The sequence below is a fragment of the Parus major genome, chromosome 1, assembly GCF_001522545.3.
Source record: "Parus major isolate Abel chromosome 1, Parus_major1.1, whole genome shotgun sequence".
NCBI lineage: Eukaryota > Metazoa > Chordata > Aves > Passeriformes > Paridae > Parus > Parus major.
Window position 1 is genome coordinate 67244896 of NC_031768.1, and position 20368 is coordinate 67265263.

Below are 20368 nucleotides of genomic sequence, written 5' to 3' on the forward strand. Positions count from 1 at the left end.
GAGGAGGAGTAACACATGATACTGCCTTCTGTTTGTGTGGCCAAAAAAGGCTGAACTCTACAGATACTATGTAGACAATGTACCAGGAAACTCAGAATATAACAATTTAAGGTAGCACCACAAGGAAGGAAATTAATACCCAAGAGATCTGTACAAAATGTTGAAAATTGTGGAGAAGGAACAAAGTTCACACCAAAAATAAAAAAGCTAATTTGACAAATGGAGTAAAATGAATGATGGACAGTGGAACAAAGATGGAGAAAAACTGAAGCAAGAAGGGAAGAAGGAAAGTCTGAAGAAGGAAAGAAGTAATAAGGAAAAAGAGTGAAACTGAGCCCATGAAGAAGGATCACAAGGAAAACATTGTGAACAGAAAGAGCATTAACCACAAGTACCTGCACTAAAGTTATGAGAAGACTGCTATGTCCAACACCTGAGGATCGATTACATTGCTTTGCTCCTCTGAACAGTTATTTGTTAATTTAAGCTTATGACAGCTCAAAGCTGCAGTTACATGTTTTTCTACTTTTCCCTCAATAGTATTTCCCCTCAATTTATTAGTTTATTCATCAAGCCATTGTCAAATTGTGTGAGATTTCTGATGATATATTATGGAGATTGAATAAGCATTGGTTTAGATATCAGTACTCATTTCACATTTTTCCCACAGAGTGTAGGAATCAACAGTGTTCATGCTCATCAACCACCAAACAAACTGCTTAAAAATCCCATGCATAATAAAAACTTCTGAATAGCAACTAATTGCTACCTAGCAAGATCTTTGCTAGACTTCCTGTGCAAAAATTAAAATCAGTGTGAGAACTGAAACTACACTTCATTGATGCTAATGAGAGTCAAAGGGCTAAATCTACATGCACAACACCAAAAATACCCACAGAGACAAAAAGCAAACTCTGTCTTGTTTTTATGTAATTGCTGTTTTAGTACCAGTATATTTACAGATATGGAAGCATTGGAATTCCATTTACTTTCACTTATGGTACATTTAACAACACCTGTGATATCCCACAATAGCATACTTTCTAGGGGTGAGATAATGTCTACTTTGATGATTAAATCAAATGGAAATAGTTTCCTTGGCTGTAGGTAGTTTAAAATAGTTAATAAAAGACATATTCAGAGTATGAAAATGTCAACAAAAAATAGTTACAATATTGAACACCTCAATTGTTTCTCAAGCTGAGAAACACCCAATGAAGCTAGAGAAAGCATAGTCCTTTGAAAGATTAATATTCAAATGTGCTACTAATCTGTATATAACAGTTCAAAAGAGGAGAATGAAATATCAGAAGAACTAAGAACCATCAAGAACTACATCCTGTTTCAAGCCCTTACATTTTACCTAGAGAAATGGGTTAAAAGACCTAAAAAAAACCCCTCAAACCAAAATAACTTAGCAAGAGGCAAAAAAAATGATGTACTGCATCAAGCCAGCAGTCAATCTAGTCCAGTATATTTTTTAAACAGTAGTACTAGGAGAGAGTACTTAGGGACACCACAAAACTTTCATTTTCTCCAGTGCTCCTCATACCCTCACAGCATTGATAAATATTATATTAAGGAAATGCCAGAAGACAGACATAATTAAGCTGGGTCCTTTTAGAAAAAGCAGAGCCAAGTCCTGAGGGCTTAGCAGAGCAAGAAGTCCACAGTTACAGTGCAGAGAATGCAAGTCAGGTTTGTTAACTTTTTGCCAGAAGGACATCAGGCTTGTCTTCCGAAAAGGCAGAACCTTGCAGGATTTTTATTCTCATTATTTAAGAAGTGTCCAGCAACAAAAAGTTGTTTTACTGCTATTTTACCTATTATTGCTTGACAGGCTTCTTAAATACTTGCTTCTAGTTATTATAGTTTATTATATTACAAAATTATTATCAGTTGTTAAAAGCAATTTATTACCTGTTATTACAATTAGTGGCTAGCAAAATGGTAAAATTCAGTTTCATCTTAAATTGTTACAAGAACAGCTACTGTCATTAAATTTTATATTAAACTATCATGCACTACAAAGAGCAATTAATCCTTTTCACAGTGCAAGTGCACTTAAATTACAATGTTCACAAAAATGTTATGTGTTATGTCTTAATGTTCACAAAAAACTTAACAAGAACTGCAAGTACAAACAAAGATTTAGAATTTTCTGTTTGATGAGGCTACGTGAACCAAGAAAAGGAAAAATACAAACCAATAAAGTATTTGTGAAACAGCACTATACTTACCTGTGCCTATTTTACTAATTGTTCTACTTTTTTCAGATTTCTAGAAGAAAGAAAGAAAAAAAAAACAATAAGAATATACACAAGGCCTCAAATATTTCTACAAAAGCACACTGTGAGTCAAAGCACTCATCAGTTTAAAATGTATACATAGAGGTTTTAACTCAAAAACTAACATGAAAAATGAAGTAAAATATTATTCATCATCAGGATTTGCAAGAGATATCCTATATGCTTGCATACTAGTGCTCAGAAAATAAAGTAAGAGTAAGGAAAAAAAAAAAGAGAAAATGCTTTTCCATAACTCAGTTTATACTTGAGCTCTTTAGATTATTACTAACAATGTCTTTTTTTTTTTATTATGTATCTCATGAGCAGTAAATTTGGAATGTGGAGCTCTACAATAAAAACACACCTGTTCAGTATGGAAAAAACCCCAACACTCTATTCATTTAATCTACTAGAAAGCTTCTATCAAAACACAATTCTTAAAGGAAGATTCAAATGCAATTTATATCAAGACAAATACCAAAAGGTTGCTGAACAAAACGTAACTCCACTGGAATTTACTCATCTTTCACAAACATCAGGTATCTGCACTGCCTAGAAAATTGTCAGAAGGAAAACAGAGCCTTCATTTGTTACACAAATTAACCCAGGTGAAAGCACCCCAGTGCTTTGGTTTGTCCACATGAAAAAACAAACTCACCTTTACTAATTGTATAAGAATGTTGTAGGATTTACCTTGGTTCCCGTATTTTAAGACTTTCAGATAGAAAAGCCATACATACCATCATTAATAAGCTCATAAATTGTTTTCCTACCCTTGAGACAAGTTCTATTTTTAAATACTTAACCCTCTCCCTTTTTTTAAATATCAGATCTATGTAATCCTTTTAGCTCTACTTGCATCAGATGATCTTTCCTCTGACTATTACACTGAAATAATACACTGAATATATACACTGAATAAGCTCCAACTTCCCTGGTAGCCATCTGTAAAACCTCTTCAAAAAATACTGCAACTACATCCATTCTTATGACTCTTTTACTGCTGCCTGGGTCAATAGAATTTAAAAGATTTCTTATAAGATTAATTTATTTTGATATCTATACACAACACTGTTATTATACAGCACAGTAAGTTAACATTCTAAGCTAACCTGTATCAGAAAAAACATAGGAAGGTTGATTTTCCATGCAAACAAAAACCTATGTGTTTTGTGGTACACTGTATGAATAACAAGTCATATTTAAAATTATTTCTATTAAAACACAAAACAATTGTTGCTTGTTATATTCCTGTTAATGTTATTTAAAAAAAAATAAATAAAAGGAAAAAAAAAAGATGTTGATGTTTTGGCCCGAAGAGTTCTAGGAAGCACCTCTGACTTCATCTGATGGAAGGTTTTGAAACTCTAAAATAGTAGGAGAGCCTTCATAAATTATATCTTATATAAGAAGGGTAACAGCTGGATTGAGACAGTAATGGAATTCAACAAACAGCAACCTATTAGTAATGACAACAGAATGACATGACCAAGTTTCCCAGATGCTGCAGCAGATCAGCACTTTGCAATAGGGATATTTTTCACTTAGAAAAATTACTGTAGTTACAGCAATCATCATCAAAACCAAAAATTATTTAGAAATATGTACTTCTGACTATACTTTTATTGTATTTGATGTCAGATCACTAGATCTAAATGACAGATTTTAGATATTCTACAAACTCTAGATATTGATTCATTCCAGTCTTTTATTTTCCTCCCTTAAATTTCTTTTATACTTAGACAAATATCTGTTACAAATAGGTACTCATATAAAAATGGTAATCAGAGGTCTGTCAAAGGACATGCATGCATACACACCTAACACTCAGTATGCTATTTAAAGCTAGGACTGGCTCTGACCATTAGTTCTCCTAATCTGGTTAATTTGAAATTTCATGTGTGAGCTTTGCTTGAGCCGTGACTTGAGTGGTAATATGTAATAATGCTAATTTGGCAGAGAGGCAGCCATTTCCCTCTCAATATATTATATATTTAACAAAACCAAGAAGAAAAGAAAACCTGTCTTTGAATAATAAAGGTTATATACTCAAAAACTTTTCTCAACAGGAATAGCACTAAGAACTGATATGACACAGAACAGAAAGACAAATTTGGTACTACTGAAGTCAATAATTAAATAATCAATGCCACAGATATTAGGCTTTCTGCTCAGGTCTATTCTAGCTTATTTTATAATGTCTGTAAAATGTTCCTGCTCTAGCAATTAAAATTTATTACCTGCAGCACTGGTAGTTCAGTCTCATCTTCTGCACCTTCAGCAACTACACTTACAGCAAAAGCTGAAAGAAAAAAACAGACTTTTTTCATATTACAGGAGCTCACTTTCACAACTGATGAAGTTCTGCAGCAAAAAATACCTCTATTTTCCCCCTCCCCCCACGAATTAGGTAGATTTGTCACATTAAATGATACTGTATTTGGAGTAATCTTTGTGAACATGAGTCTCCTCATAGAGAATCTATACATTTGCTGCCTGACAATTCCCACACCATCACTGAAAAATATCACTCTGATATGAAACCAATTCTTTTTTGGCTTCAAGGCAAATAAATCCCTTTAAAAAAAATAAAAATAATCTGCTCAGTCCAGTAGCTTACTTGATAACAGCCTACCACATGAGAGACCTGCAGTCCACTGTCTTTGGGTTAAAGTTTGTATTTCCAAAGCTTCTCTTGGAGCCACAGAAACTGTCAGTGGCTGACAGAAATTTCTATCAAAAATGAAGATGACTATCATAGGCTTTGAATGCCATCTTTGAACAGGAGTCAAACTTTTAAATGTCTGAGACCCAAATAAATGTTTACAAAAAGAACAGAGACTCCCACAGAGCTAACCTGTACAAAAGTAACATTACCTTAATCTATTCATAGTGACACCACCCTTTGCATACACTTCTGGCTTGTGTTAGAAAAAATAATCATAAAATGGGTTCTGGTATCACTTTTTTTGTTGTTGATGTAGCCACTTGATTTGTCTCAGCCTGCTCATTTGTAAAAGTACTTCCATTTAACATATGAAAGTCTTGCTAATATTCTTCTTAAAAAATCTTTTTCTTAAAAGTACTAAAGAGATGTAAATGAAAGCAAATTGTTACAATTTGGAAGGAATTCAAAATACTATTCATCATGGTCAAATTGATGGTTTTCTTAAAAACTGGGGCGGAAAACAGATTCAAGTGGATTATCTCACTGCAAATTTAAATTATTTATAGCTTGAAATTGATTTCAGAGTGAATTGTTAGCCATTATCATTTCTGTGATGCACTAGAAACCTACAATATAGGACAGCAGGACAAGATTGTTCTAGATCTAGGGTGCCCCATCTCCGAACACCTACATCCTTATGCTCTTCCAACTGGAGATTAAATTTCATCAAGTGTCCAGGAGCTGAGGTTCATAGTGACATCTCAGGTCCTGATGAACCTGCATCTCAAATCACACGACTAGATCCAGATATCCCAAATATTATTCTAACACAGGAGACGCATGGTGGCCATTAATCAGAATCACAGAACATTCTGAGTTGGAAGGGACCCACAACTCTTAATTGAATAGCCAGTACAGGGATTGTACTCATGTTATGAGCACCAGGTTCTAACCAACAGGGAAAATCTCAAGGTCATTTCCCTCCTTTTCTTCCAATATCAATCTCTAACTCTAGAGAGTATTTAGAGATTCAGACAAGGAACAGCTTCCCCTACACAAGCCAAATCCACACCTTCTTGACACAGTCCTAATTACAAGATCAACACAAAACATTCTTATTCCAGGAAATGTATTAATTACATAGTATTAACCTGAAGAAGTGTCACCACATAAATTCGGCTTATTCACAAGCCTAATTTCAGTTTTTAATATGCACCCAAGGAATGACAAATGAAACCTAAGACAACTGTGACTGACAAGAGATGCTACCTCTGTCACCACAGTGCATTCAATAACCCACGCCACACTGCTCCTAAGCTTTATAAAATATTAACACACATGATCCTTGAAACAAATCAAACAATAATCAGATCACCTATTTCACCACATCTTTGAGAACACAGATAAAGCTCTTCAGAGAATTAATCAAACAACCTACTCATCCTGGTATTACTAAACCACAGATTTGTTGAGGTTGGAAAGGATTCCCAATGGTCATTTAGTTCAACCCCCCCCCCCCCAGAACTGGATTCTCGGGACCTTGTCTAGTCAGATTTTTAGATTATTTCCTAGAACAGACTCCATAAACTCTCTGAGCAACCTCTTCCAGTGTTCATTCTTAGATTCAAAAAACACAAAAACATACAACAAGATAAACAAAAACCAAAGAAAAAAGTAATTATGTTCAAACAGAATCTCCTGTATTTCAGTTTGTATAAACTGATTCGTGTCCTGTTTAAGTACCAGAGTCTGGCTCTGTCTCCTTTATCGCATCCCATCAGGCATGTTGGACATCCTCCCTGAACCTTCCTTTCTCCAGGCTAAACAGCCCCAGCTCCTTCAGCCTCTCCTTGTCTGTCAGGGATTTATGATAGTTTATTATTATTTTTCTATCCACCTCACTGCTCACAGACATAGCCCATACTTCCATCAGCTTGTTATGACATTAAAGGAGACAGGATTGAACTCAAACTCCTTGCTGAAGTTGAGATGAACAGCATCCACTGCTTCCCCACACTCATGAAGGCAGTCATGTCACCACAGAAGTCTTTTGGGTTGGTTAAGCATGACTGCCCGTTCACAAAAACATGGTGACTTCTCCCAGTCACCCTCTTGTCCTTCATATGTTTGACTTGTGGCAGTGATACTGTGGATTATTTGCTCCACCACCTTCCCAGGGATTGAGGTACCTCTAGCCAACTTATCCTTGCCCTCCTTGAAGACCAGGGTGATATTCTTCTAGTCTTGAGGAATCTCCCCCAGTCACCATCACCTTTCAAGGATTATCAAGTCTCGTGTTGACATTGTCAAACTCCGCCAGCACTTGTATGTGCCTGCCATCAGGTCCTGTGGACTTCTGTATGTCCAGTTTGTTTAAATGTTCCCTAAACCAGTCCTCCTCCAGTGAGATTTACTCTTCTTTGCTCCAGACCTTCTCATGAGTTTCAGAGGCCTGGGATTTCTGATGGTGAGTTTTAATAATATTGATCAGGGCAAAGAAGGTTCCAAGTTCCTTGCCCTCTTTCATATCCTTCTTTTAACCCTGTCTTCCATTCATAAGAAGGCCTAATATTATTTTCCCTAGTCTCCCTTTTGCTGATACACCTGCAAAGCCCTTTTTCTTATCTCTCATAAGTTGAATCCCTCACCAGATTCAACTCCAGGTGGGCCCTGGCTTTCCTAATGGCATACCTGTAGACTCAGACTGTGTCTCCATGTCTTGGGGTGACCTGACTGTGTTTTTCCATCTCTTGTGTGTTTCCTTTTTTATGTTTGAGCTTTGCCAGGAGCTCCTGTTTGTGCATGTGGGCCTCCTGCCATCTTTGCCTGCCTTCCTGTGTGTGGGGATGGATCATTATTGTAGGAGATGAACCTTGAAAATCAACCAGCTCTGACCCTGTCACACAGTGCAGTTTCAACACTCACACATATAATTTATTCAACAAACCAGTACATGCAATGAATGCTAAAGTCTCTCGCTGTATCATTATTCTTACTCCCTGTGATTTCAGAAAGGCACCTTCCCCTCCTTTTCCAACAATTAAACACATTAAAATGACCTGGTATCTTTTACATTAAGTATATCAGGAAGACTTTTTCCAGCTAATACATTTTAATAAGACAAGAACTGTTCAGTCTATTTTTAAACTACTGAAGAACCATTCACAAAACAGACAAACAGACCCCTGAAGACACCACCATAAAAAGCCTCAAGAATCTTCACCCAACAGTAATGAAGTTTTTCACACAGAGAGGCTGTATAAATTTATCTCAGCAACACTCTTCTACCTGATTAGCAAATCTGTTATGCACATCTAATTTGATAAAGCAGTCTTCAGAAGTCAGCTGTGGCCAAGACTCTTCTGGCTAAGCAACCTGATCTCTCAGCATGGAAATAAATATCCTCTTCTCAGGATTTACTGGGAAAAAGGCAGCAGGAAAAGAACATGGTAAATTTAGCTGGTACATGGTAAATTCAATGTACCAACAAAGGGACCATAGGGTAGGCAGAAAATACAGTGACTTGGCACAAGTGGACAACTCCAAGATTAATTCATCCACACGCAATTCACTTCCAAGAGGTTTCTGAAAAAGATATTCCCAGGAGTGGACCACTGATAGAAAAATTGTAACTCCAGCTCATGGCCAGGTCACTCGTACAGCACAGGCAGAAACTATAAATTCTCTCTGTGAAGGATATTTTTTTGCTGTGTGCAAGGCATACATGCACAAAGAAAGATGACCTACGTCTAGGAGCTATCATTTGCTACTGCAACAAAACAGTAACTTTTTGTGCTCAAACATCATTATTATTTCAGACAACCGCAACACATTTCTTTCTAAAACACACATCACTGTCCGGAGCTAGAGGCACCTTTGGTAAATCCAGAATTTCTTCTAGTCCTTTTCTGTGTGCTAATACAATGTAACAATACCTCAGCTGGACCGCTGACTTGCCATAGAGCACAGAGAAAATACATCGCAAGAAGAAACACTAGCTGGTAAAAGCTGAAGCCCGGTAAGGTACCACGGTAACTAAAAGACCAGAGTGATTAACTGTACTGTTTCGAACAAACAAAGCTACCCAAAGCAGAAAAAAACCCAGCAAGGCACCATCTTAAATGCAACCTGTAATCTTGTATTTGTCACTTCATTATTTAATGCATTGTGTGCTCTGAAGGTTGTTAACACACGTTGTGCATTAACATCATGTCATCCAGCAGGAGCAGACAGAAGCAGAACGTGTCAATCGCTAGTGCTCCCCTCCTTTTGCTAAATGGCCAAGAACTGAGGATAAGAAAAGGAAAGAAATCTTAGAAAGACTTTTAAGTTTTATATTATCATCAATCTTATCTTTATATCTTTTGAGAGCATGACTAAATTCCACCGGAAAAGCTAGACAACGTTTTTGGATCCATTCAAAATCTGGACATGTAATATGAGAATTCCTATTCAATTAAATTCTTTCAATTCCTATTTATTTTTGTCAAGTATTCTATTATTTCCATAAAAATCTTAAGTATATAGACTTGCTTATAACACTAGAAAGTAAAACTCAGTAATTAGTTTTATTGCTCAGCAACCGAACTGCAGGAACATGTGCAGGATAGAAAAATGGATGTAAACACTGCAGCATTAAAATACAATAAACTGTACAAATATCTACAATTATATAATATCACATTTTATATGTAGAAGCAATCCTTTCTTTGGCAATACTCTCTCATGCATAAAAGTCTTCCAAACGTTTACAATTATATGTCCTTGAAGTGCAATGGATGTTAAAAACTGAGGAGTTAACTCTTTGCTTTCACAGATTAATCCACCTCTGACAGAAAAGCAACACTTGTTACATTTCTCTTTCAGAGCCTGATTCAAGGTTGACTGACCCAAGTCGTTCCAACCACCTCACTGAGCTGAGGGTCAGTTTAAATGAGCTACAAAAAAGTAACAATTCTGTGACTTAATGTATGGCAAAACTGTGACTGATAATAACCACTTCAAATAATGAGAGCCAGGGATTATGAAGTATGCAGTAGAGAAAACATTTAAAATAGAATGTCTTTATACTTCTAATTATAATTTAATGAAAGGCCTGATTTTTGTTTTGGTTGGGTTTCTTCCCCCTTACAAGTTTTCAAAAAACATAAGATTCTATGGATTGACATGATTCCAGAGAAAATCCGCACTGATGCTGTCAGTCAAAGAGATGGGATCTTCCATTATGAGACAGCACTATAAATTAGTTTTGTGTATTTATATGCAAGCTTTTATAATATTTCTTCACTTCTGCCACCCTATCAGAGTCAAAGACTCTGGTCTAGCCGGATAAGAACGTATAACAGATTCATCAACACAAAATGCAGAGAGAGCAGGGGGAGGAGGAAGAGGAGAGGCTGATGCAAGCAAATTTACAGCATCTGAAGCTTTTCATAACATAGAAGCAACTACTTGTATTTCTTTACACAAATGGCATGTATGGGAAGAAGCCAGCTGAAATCACCACTCTGGACTACTGGAGTGTCTAAATGAGCACTGTGTACACCACTATCTTTATAAAAGGCAAGCAAAGAAAACCAGTAGAAGAAAAAGCATCATCACGATCCCTTCTGATTGCCTAGAAGTTACACCATACAAAATCATCTGATTACATTTTCCCATTCTGTAAGCTGCCACTTGCAAGCCAGCATTTATGGAATAACCGAACTACCAACAGACAAGCTGTTTGCTTCTGTGGAAGGCAATCCAAATTATTTCTGTTTTCGAAGAAAAAACTCACTATCCAGGCCATCTCAAAAGCATGGGTTATTTGGGAAAGGAGGGACTCTGTAACATAAAAAGATATTAAAAAAACAAAAGAAAAACACAATACTGCAGGAAGCTTCTGGTGAATAAATTCCACACAAGCATTAATCAAGAGCTACTAAACATGAACACGAGTGTTTCCATTTCTGCTTTATGTCTGCATGTATGTAGGTATGTATGCATGAACAATAAATACAGATATGGGAAAAACTGAATCTGCTATTCTCTGACTGTGATTACAATCTATTTGCAATCACAGTGCTACAGTACCTTACTGGTAGTATCCCGGAAATAATGAAATGCAGCTTTAGGAAGAGCTGCAGAGTATTAGGACTCCTCCAAAAACCAAGCAGTGTCAGTGAAAGGAAAAGTGTTTAGCAGAAGAAAAACCAAAATATCAGCTTTACTTTGCTGAAAACGTGATTTATTAGTACCAGTTTTCCCCTGCATGATTGTGATGAACAAGCCATAGCAGTGGAAGAAAATCAAATCCAAAGGCTCACAACAACCTGACAAGCCTATGCTGACAGAGATGGAAATATTCAGGACTAGAAATAATGAGAAACAGAACAGATGTAAACATTTACTTCTGTCTCTTACACTCACGCCAACAGCTCCCAACTCCAGGAGCCTGTAGCAACCCAATCGCTGACATACTACTAACCCTTCTCCTTTCATCTTCACCCACCTGACTAGACACATGGAAAACATCTCTAAAACACAGCAATGCATTTCTTTCCTCTCGGCTGGCATTTTCGGCGGGCGCTTTTACCTTTCCCCCCGCCCTGAGCAGAGCACGCCGTCAGACACCCGCACGAGTGCTCCGCGCTGTGCTCGGCTGTTCCACGGAGCTGTTCCCGACCCCAGGGCGGATTTCCCCGTCCGTGCCCGCACACCCTGGCCCCGCACCCCGCCCCGGGGGCGGGAGGCGCTCCCGGCGCTGCCCCCTCAGCGGGGCCAAGCAGGGACCCCGCTCCGCCCGGCCGCGCTCCCGCTCGGATCGCCAACAAACTTCGGCAAGAGGGGCACCTCGGCTTCCCCGCCCGCTTCCCCGCGCGGGGCGGGACACAGCGGGCAGGAAGCGGCGCCACTCCGGGCTCTCCGTGCCCTCCTCCCTGCCATCACCTCCTCGGAGGGGCCGAGCGTCCCGGCTCTCCTCCCTTCACCTCGCCATGGCGTCCCGGCCCGGCCCCCTCCACTCACCCCGGGCGCGGAGCGGCGGGAGAAGGAAGACGAGGTGGGCGCAGGCAGCGAAGAGGAGCCAGCGGCTGCAGCCGGGCTCCCGAGACATCTTGGCGGGGGCCGCCGAGCCGCACGGCGCGGGGAGGAGGCGAGGGGCACGGTGCGCCCGGCTGCCCGCCTCTGCCGCAGGAGCGCGGGCGAGCGGCCTCCGGCTGGTGGCGGTGCCGCGGTCGCCGCCTGCCCGCCCTCCTCCTCCTCCTCCTCCTCCTCCTGCCGCTGCCTTCCCCTTCCCTCCTCCCGGCAGGACCGGCCGCCGGCAGCAGGGGGAGGCGCTCGGCGGCCGCGGCGCCCTCTGGTGGCAGCAGCGGGAGAGGCAGCGCCCCTCGGCTCCCCGCGGTCCCGGGGCGCTCGTCACGGGACACCCGCCGCCCCCGGGGACCGGGAGCGAGCATCCTGCCCCAAATAATCCCAGTCGGCACAGCTTTCCTGAGCCATTAACTCTGTTTAGCCATGCGTTGGAACGGGCTGCCAGGGAGGTGGTGGAGTCACCGACTTTGGAGGTGCTTGAGGAAAGACTGACTGCGGCACCCAGTGCCCTGGTGTGGTTGACATAGTGGTGTTCGGTCATGGGTTGGACTGGATTATCTCAGAGGTCATTTCCAACAGAATTGGTTCTGTTATTCTCTGAAATGTTGCCCAGCACTCCAACAGGAACCTTATCCACCAAAGCAAGGGATGACCTAATTCATCTCTAAAACAGCCCTTACAATCCCTTACCCAAGAGAGCACATGGCTTCAGACAGCCTTTCCTAAACTACCTGTGTGACCAGGAGTGGGAACACAGGCTGCAGCAGAGTACAGGCATGTGAACTGCAGCACAGCCTTGGCACTGGAGACTCCACAGCTGAAATGACTCACCCTTTTTGGCTAAAGAAATGCAGACCTGGAGCTACACAAAACTGCTTTTAGGGGTAACACAGAGGACAAAGTAGATTCTAACATGCATATATGTCACAACACAGACAGTAAATTTGGATATAACAGATCCACAGACCAAACAAGAAAAAACAAGAGTGTGAAACCTTGCTAGCAAAGAAGAAATGACCACAAATGAATCCTGGCACAAGGAAGAGGAAACCATCCACAGGAGTGTCAGATTTGTCCTAGTGAAGCACTCCACATGTTAACAACTTGCTGTAAGTCCCCCCCATACACCCCAGAATTAAACTGCTGTCCGTCAGACTCATGGAAGCCACAGAAAGGCAAGTAGAGATAGTATTAGAAACTCAGAAGTATGTACAAAATTTTCAGTGCAGTGTTATTGTTTCTTTTTTCTGTAACAATTAGATCTGTATTAATTATTATTAGAATTTCACATTTCAACTATAGTAGCAAGAAACAAAAAATTTTTGTCATATAGCATATAAGTTGTGCTTCCTCTTTGCTCTTAAACATGATTTTGAGTGTAACACCTGGTGCCCCTACATTACAACTCCTTTCGTGCTGGCCACATATAAACATGAATTCTAACCAGGTCTGTTTCTACACATTTTCCAATCAAATAATTTCCACACAGACCCCTCCCAGAAACCCAACCATTCAGTATGCACTGGCCTCAATGGAGAAAAATGGTACAGAGTCCAAGTCAGCATAAACTATCTTAAATCCAGTAAGGCCAAACAGCATGCAAACCATGGATCTTTCTTCAAAACACTGCAACCTTTAGATCCATGTCATCCTTTTCCTGACAGGTCAAGTGGTTACAATAGGATACCTTAAATATTCCAGAGAAATGATTGTGAAGATGAATGGAAACGTTTTCACAGTGATAAATGTTTACTCCCACTGCAAGCTCAGGCAAGCACATCTATATCACAGTAACTTGGTAGCAGACCTCACACTTCCTTTAGAACTATTGCAAATTTCTATTGCATATTTCTATAAGAAATATGTTAGCCAGACTTCTTTGGAGTACTCAACCTGCTTTATGTATTTTCTAAACACACACCCCCTGATATCACAATAGAAGGGAAAATGAGGCACAAGTGTGAACAACAACAGCTTGTTATTTGCCTTACAGAACAACTGCTTGTTGCTGACATTCCAATTCACTAAATAAGTTACTGGCCTCAAGAATAATAATTCTAATGCTAACTAAGTAGAAACTTACATACTATTTCTCTGTCTGATTTTATGTGCATGCTCATTATTACCAAGAAAAAAATATTAAAAAAAAAAGAAGAAAGTGATCCTTCCATTTCTAGAACTATAACAATATAAATATATAAACCTCCTGCTTAACATGTATTCTGCATTTGCTTGGTTTTCTTTATAAGTTTCAGCAGTGTTTCCCACCCTTTCTTCCATTTCTCTGTTTTGTGCTGGTTTTTTTAAGAATTCACATCACAAGAATCATGCCCACAACATCTGGGATAAACATAAGACTTTTCACTTTCAAAATGGTTAAGATATACACATGTTCCAATGTTTCCCTATGCACAAAATCTGTAAGAAAAAATAAAAAATAAAAGTCTTTTGCTGAGATGTAATAAGTGTTTTGGCTTGTCACAAATATAAGAAAAATTCCATTGTAACAACCCCCAAGAAATATGGAACTCTATCATGAAACATAGTACTCTCCAACTAAAAATAGTTTAAAAATAGCACTTAAGTGTTTTAAATCTTATATTTAGGCCTGTGAGGAGGAACTAGGAAATAAAGCTTTTTCTTTAATTCTACTCTACTTATACACTTATATTTTGTTTGCTATTCTAAGCACCCTACTGAGAATTTCCATCTTAGGAAGGCTGAAAATAATGAACTTTCTGTTAAGGAACACAGAGGTTTAGACCACCAAGCCTCCTTTCTTTATAGTTTTACATATATTTTAGATTCCTAAATAATACAAATGTAGCACTCATGCTGTCCCCCCTTCGAGATTAGAAAGGGGAGGGCTGCAAATACAAATAAATGCTGCCATATACATATATATATATTTATATATATAAAATTATGCATATCAAATGCAAAGGCTGGCATGTGATTCAAAGGCAGCTTGCTCTTTGTGCAGGCCCTGTAGCAGTGCCTCCAGATACCCTGGTGGCTCTGCCATCTCTTTCTCTAGAAGGATTATAATACAGGGAAACAGAGAAATTATGAACCAGACACAACAGCAATTACTGAGTTAGAGAACTTGACTGCAATTACTTTGTGCTTTTAGTCATTTGAGAAAGGTTTCATCCAGGAATGACAGAGTTTCCATAGTTTCTTTCAATAGGTGGGGCAGAAAGATCTCTCTGTCAGAGACAGCCCTGCAAATCACATGAGTTAAGTTCTGTTCCAGTTCTTCCTCAGGCTTCTGCAATTGGACCTCTCTGTCCTACTCAGGAAATTACGTAAGGAGAGGCATAACTTTAAGTGATGACTAATCCTGGGGAAATGAGCAAAACCAATCCAAATGAGTTCACACAATTACTTTTTAAATTACAGCATGCATTTGGAAACAGAGTTTCTCAGCTTTCAGCTACTCAAGGCAGTTATTAAATGCCAGTTCCAGTCCATTATTATATACTCTAAAATACTGATACCCTGGGAATACACCTGCATTTGTCAAACACTAGGCAGTGGGCTTGAGCAGGGGAGTTCTGATTCTCTGCAGTGCTCAGATCTGACATCCATTCGCTTGTCCCCTTTGGACCACTCTAAACAGCTGTCCCTGGGAGAAACCTGCAGTAGCAGGGAAAGCTTCCCACACTCTAAACATGACCCAGTAAGTAACACTTGGTCTGGGACTTGTCCATCTTGCTCAGGAGAACTGATAATGTTGCAGTAGCAGCACATGCATGCTGTAAATCTGACAACCAAATCACTGAGGGAACTTGGTGTACCAGCCAGCCCCTGTGGCAGCCCACAGTGTAGTCTGAGTTTAGTCTCTCTTCTTCCTGAGTTAACCTGGGAAGTACTTGTTCTTAATTAAAATTTGAGGACTCCATTTGAGATAAGTCTTAGAGCCTTCAGTCAAAGCTTTATAGAGAAGTGGTGTGCAGCTATAGCAAAGAATCCCCGGAACAGAGTTCAACCAAGCACTTTTTCATGATAGAGACTGCTGTTATTAGATCACACACTCTCTAGAAAGGACTTGTAAAAACACTGGGTGTGAAGCAACCAGTCACAGGTTCTTATGATTGTTAAGATGGATCAAAGACAATTCATTTCCTGTGGGGCAGTAATGAGTGTTTAACTGTCTCTGCTGGTCAGTTCCTCTGTCTTCTGGCCAAGAAACAGCAAAAATACCATCTGCAGCATATCTTCTGCTGCTCATTTAGGATTGCCCAAGAGGCAGAATATATGCACTCAGGGGAGGGGGCAGGATATAGGAATTTCAACATCTTTGAACTATTACAGACCAAGCTACAGATAAGAAACAGATCTATCAAGCTGTGAAATTAAACACAGATCTCCAAAATTCAGGTGATGAGATTTTGAGATGCTCCTGTCTACTCTACTGTGCACAGTCAAGGAGAAAATTCTATAGGCAGATGTAGAAGACTGAAACTTTTCAGTCTTGGTTAAGCCAAGGGCATGTTGTCCACTCCCTTGGTCAAATGAACAGCTTGCCTAAAGAACTGTCAGACTTGCTGCTCTCTCCTGTTTGGTGTCCTGCTGCTTCCATCTGACACAGAACTGCCTCTACCAAGCACATCTGAGCTCTCTATATTTCCCCTGCTGAAATGTAGCTATTTAAAAATATGAAACATTCATCCTAAACTGCCCGATCCTGTCTTTTAATAAATTACTGAAAATATTACCTTGTCAACTGAAAGTCAAAGTATAGATAAACAATAAGGGATTTAACTGAGCAAAATAATGTGTGAACAAAATGCTTCCATAAGTTCTAAAGAGCTTAGTGGCTACATTAACTACTTTCCCAGCTTCTAATTCTTACAAGAAAATAAACAGTGGTGTAAAGAATCACCTACTTTACCCAGCTGTCTACTAAGTCATAGTGGCAGGGGAAAAGAATGAGGAAAACTGTTCAAGAAATACTGAAGTGGGTGGTTAAATGAATTTGTCTTGATGATTTGGTTTGATGAGATGTAAATATCATGATCATTCAAGCACTGATTAACCTGCATCAGCTCCTGCGATTTGTGCCTCAAGATGTCCCATGCCTCACAAATAACTTCAAACAGTCACAGTAATATCCAGAGATGTTCAGCCAGCATGGAACATCTTAACAAGGCTTTAGACTCTGGAAAAATCCATTCTATAAAATGGTGACACCAAAGACTTTGGGGCATGTCTGTCTTAGACCTTTTAATGCCAGTAATCTCAAGAAACAAAGGGGCTGTGTATTTAGATGTGAACACCCTAAACAGTGGCAGGTACATAACAGCTAGCTTATTCTAGCTAAAAGAAGTGGTTTTCTTTTGAACCAGCCCAGGTGTTCACAGCATTCATGCCATTAAACAAGCAGAGTTGGAAAATTGTGCCACTTCAGAAATAGCTTTGAGCTGGGTGTTGGACCAGATGACCTCAAAACTTCTTTCCCAGCTTAATTATTCTCTTGTTTTGAGATGGTAGGGAGAAGAATAGAAAAAGACATGACACCTACCTGACACAAACCTGCAGGCAAAATCAGTCAACTTTGGATATGTAAACTCACTCTCACTACCAACAACAGAGGTATTTGCTGCCTGTTGAGGCCTCCCACTTAGGCAAAACAGCAGTTTAAAGTCATTATATCAGTCATTATTGAAGGTAAAATGATTCAGTTCTGAGCTTGCCAACCATTCTTGCTTATGAATAAGTCACCTCACAACCATCCCTTGATATGAACAAGCCACATTAAATATCTTCTATGCAATAAAAACAGATGTTTAGTTGTCTAAAAAGGACTTGTGCATCCTTCTGTGCAAGTCTTCACTCAAAGGTGGATATCTGCCTTGTCCTTCTCAGTGACAAGGGCTGGCATAGTTAACCAGATGAACAGCTTACTGATCAAAAGTGACAGTAGGAACCAGAGCACTCCTCACTGAGAAGTTTTCAGTTATGAAGTGGCCCTCAGGAGCCATTACAGCCTGATGTCACTTCAGAGCAACTGCACTCATGGCAGCCTGTATTAGCCTCAAAGCAGTTCTAGATTATGGCCACCCACAATTGCTCCCTTAGGACTCTTTCATTCTGGTTTTGATATGGGAAGTCAAACAGAACTGGATAAAAAAAACCCACAGAATGACACACGTGATATTGAACCATTCAAGTACAGCAACATCAAGTCAACATGGGAACAACAGGGAAACTACAAAAGCCAAAAGAAGTTTGAGGGTTCTGTGGCAACATTGTCTAGGAAAACATTGCCCAAACCTTCAAAATACACAGTCCTAAATCAAAACCTCTCAGTTAAGAGTCTGGAAAAACTGCTTTGTGACCAAGCAGTATGGCACACTGGGCATAACAGCAGTACCAAGTTTTTACACAGCTCAACAGAAAACACAACCAATCCTAAGAAAATGACCATGACATGCACATTAAACCTCAATAACAAGCTTTGTGTAGACTGCATGGAAAACAACTATCTTGTTGATTTTTACCTAAAAAGCTGTAAAAACTTGATGTACTGGTTCAGGCCAGGATGGAATTAATATCCTTCAGAAGAGCCCATATGGTGCTATCCTTTCCCTCCAAGATGAGCAGGAGGTTGGGAGAAGACCCAAACTGGCCAAGGGCATATTCCATATTATATAAAGTTATGCTACCAAATAGAAGCTGGGTTAGAAGAAGGTGTGTGTGGCCTTCAAGGTGGCTGATGTCTGGAGCTTGGCTAGACACTGCCCTAAGAGGTTGTGAACAATTGCCTTGGCATCACTTGGGTCTTTCCCCCTTTTTTTCCTTCATTTAGTAATCAGCCCACAGCCTTTGCTCTCCTTTTATCCACTATCATGCTGGGGGAGCAGGAAGTGTGAGGAAGCAGCTGTGGGGGTGCTCAGCTCTTGGCCAGAACCCTTGGTAACAATCTCTTCTAAATCTATGACATTCTGGTCTTTTCATCACCTTTATTTGGAAGTGCAACACGCTGTGGTCTGAATAGTAAGTTTGAAAGACAAATTATTGTTTCCAGCAGATTTATCTACTACAGAATGTACAGTGTTAATACCATGGGGTGGGATTAAACAGGATTTAGAAAGAGACAGATGAGGTCTTTTAATATCTGCCCACAGCAGGACCCAGGCCACTTCTCAAATCATGGAGACACCAGAAATCAAAAGTATCCTTCATCTGTGCAAGGCTTTGGCTCCTAGTTCCTGGCTGACACTGGGCTTCACACTTTGTTGGAACCAAAGGGTACTTCCTTGTTTTAATTTTAGGACATTATTTCTCATCATATCCTTAATGGGCCTATAGAAAGTCCTCACATAATTTTTCAATACTTGACAAATAGTCGCATGTCTTCTCGATTTCTGTTCCCATAAAAAGAATAAAAAAGGAGAATGCTTCCAATGTTGGATCACTGGTCCTCACCATTCTCATAGTGTATATTTAAAGCTTCTGTCTCACTTTTCAGCTCTGAAACTGAGTTATCTGTTACTTCAAGTTTGTGAGGCTCTAAAAGAAGAATAAAAGGTCTTGAACTTAAAGAACTGCACTGTGATGAGTTCTAGAGGAATATAAACATAGAGCTGGCCAGACTATGCACTACAAACAGATAATCCAAGAAATGTATTTTAATGATCTTCTCTTTAATTCTGCAGTTGGCTCAGATTCAAGTGAACACACTCCTTACAAGGCTTAACAATTAAACTTTGATAAGTAGCAGGTTCATAAATTGTTTATAGCACATGCTAATGATAATTTGATTATTTTATATTATTTCTGAAAATGCAACTGGTTGGCAACATTCTCAAAGAATAAGAAATACTTCCATGCAGATTTCTATTTATGCTGAACTTCTATCTTTATGTTGAACAGCCAACATATATGAAAGCAGAATTGTGTTTTTTTTCAAAGTTAAAAAAAAATATTCTTCCAGCTTTCATCCAGCCTGGGAGAATGCCTTCTCCCAAGTAAGTTAGTACTGACACTGATCTACATAACTCTGACTGTGCTCTTTCATGAGACTCTCTGAAATAATGTCAAAGCTTCAATCTGCACTTTTGCCTCAAATACAGCCATAAAGTAAAAATTAATGGGAAAAGTGCATTTCCTTCTACTGGCTCATTCATCTCCACAGTAGTCACTGCTGTGTAACTGGTCAGAAAATTTTCAAAATGCAGTCTCTGATGTTTTAATTAATCTGAAGATATAATACTCTTAGTTATCTACTGGGTACTTTATAAAATAAATTTAATGAACCCTGGGGAAAAAAGTCATACTAGTGTGAGGAAAAGTGTATTTGTTGTATGTTTTTGTATCAGTCTCCTGATGT

At 39.4% G+C, this 20368-nt stretch overlaps 1 protein-coding gene across 1 annotated transcript in view; it reads right to left on the reverse strand.

Moving 5' to 3' along the window:
* B3GLCT (beta 3-glucosyltransferase) overlaps nucleotides 1-12170 on the reverse strand; it is a 47091-nt gene extending 34921 nt beyond the window's left edge. The window contains exons 1-3 of the mRNA XM_015641981.2: nucleotides 11965-12170; nucleotides 4529-4590; nucleotides 2241-2280 (exon numbers count right to left, since the gene is read on the reverse strand). Of these exons, the coding sequence (XP_015497467.1) occupies nucleotides 2241-2280; nucleotides 4529-4590; nucleotides 11965-12052 (190 nt within the window). The 5' untranslated portion in view covers nucleotides 12053-12170. The remainder of the gene's footprint in view (nucleotides 1-2240; nucleotides 2281-4528; nucleotides 4591-11964) is intronic.
* Between the last annotated feature and the right edge of the window lie 8198 nt (nucleotides 12171-20368).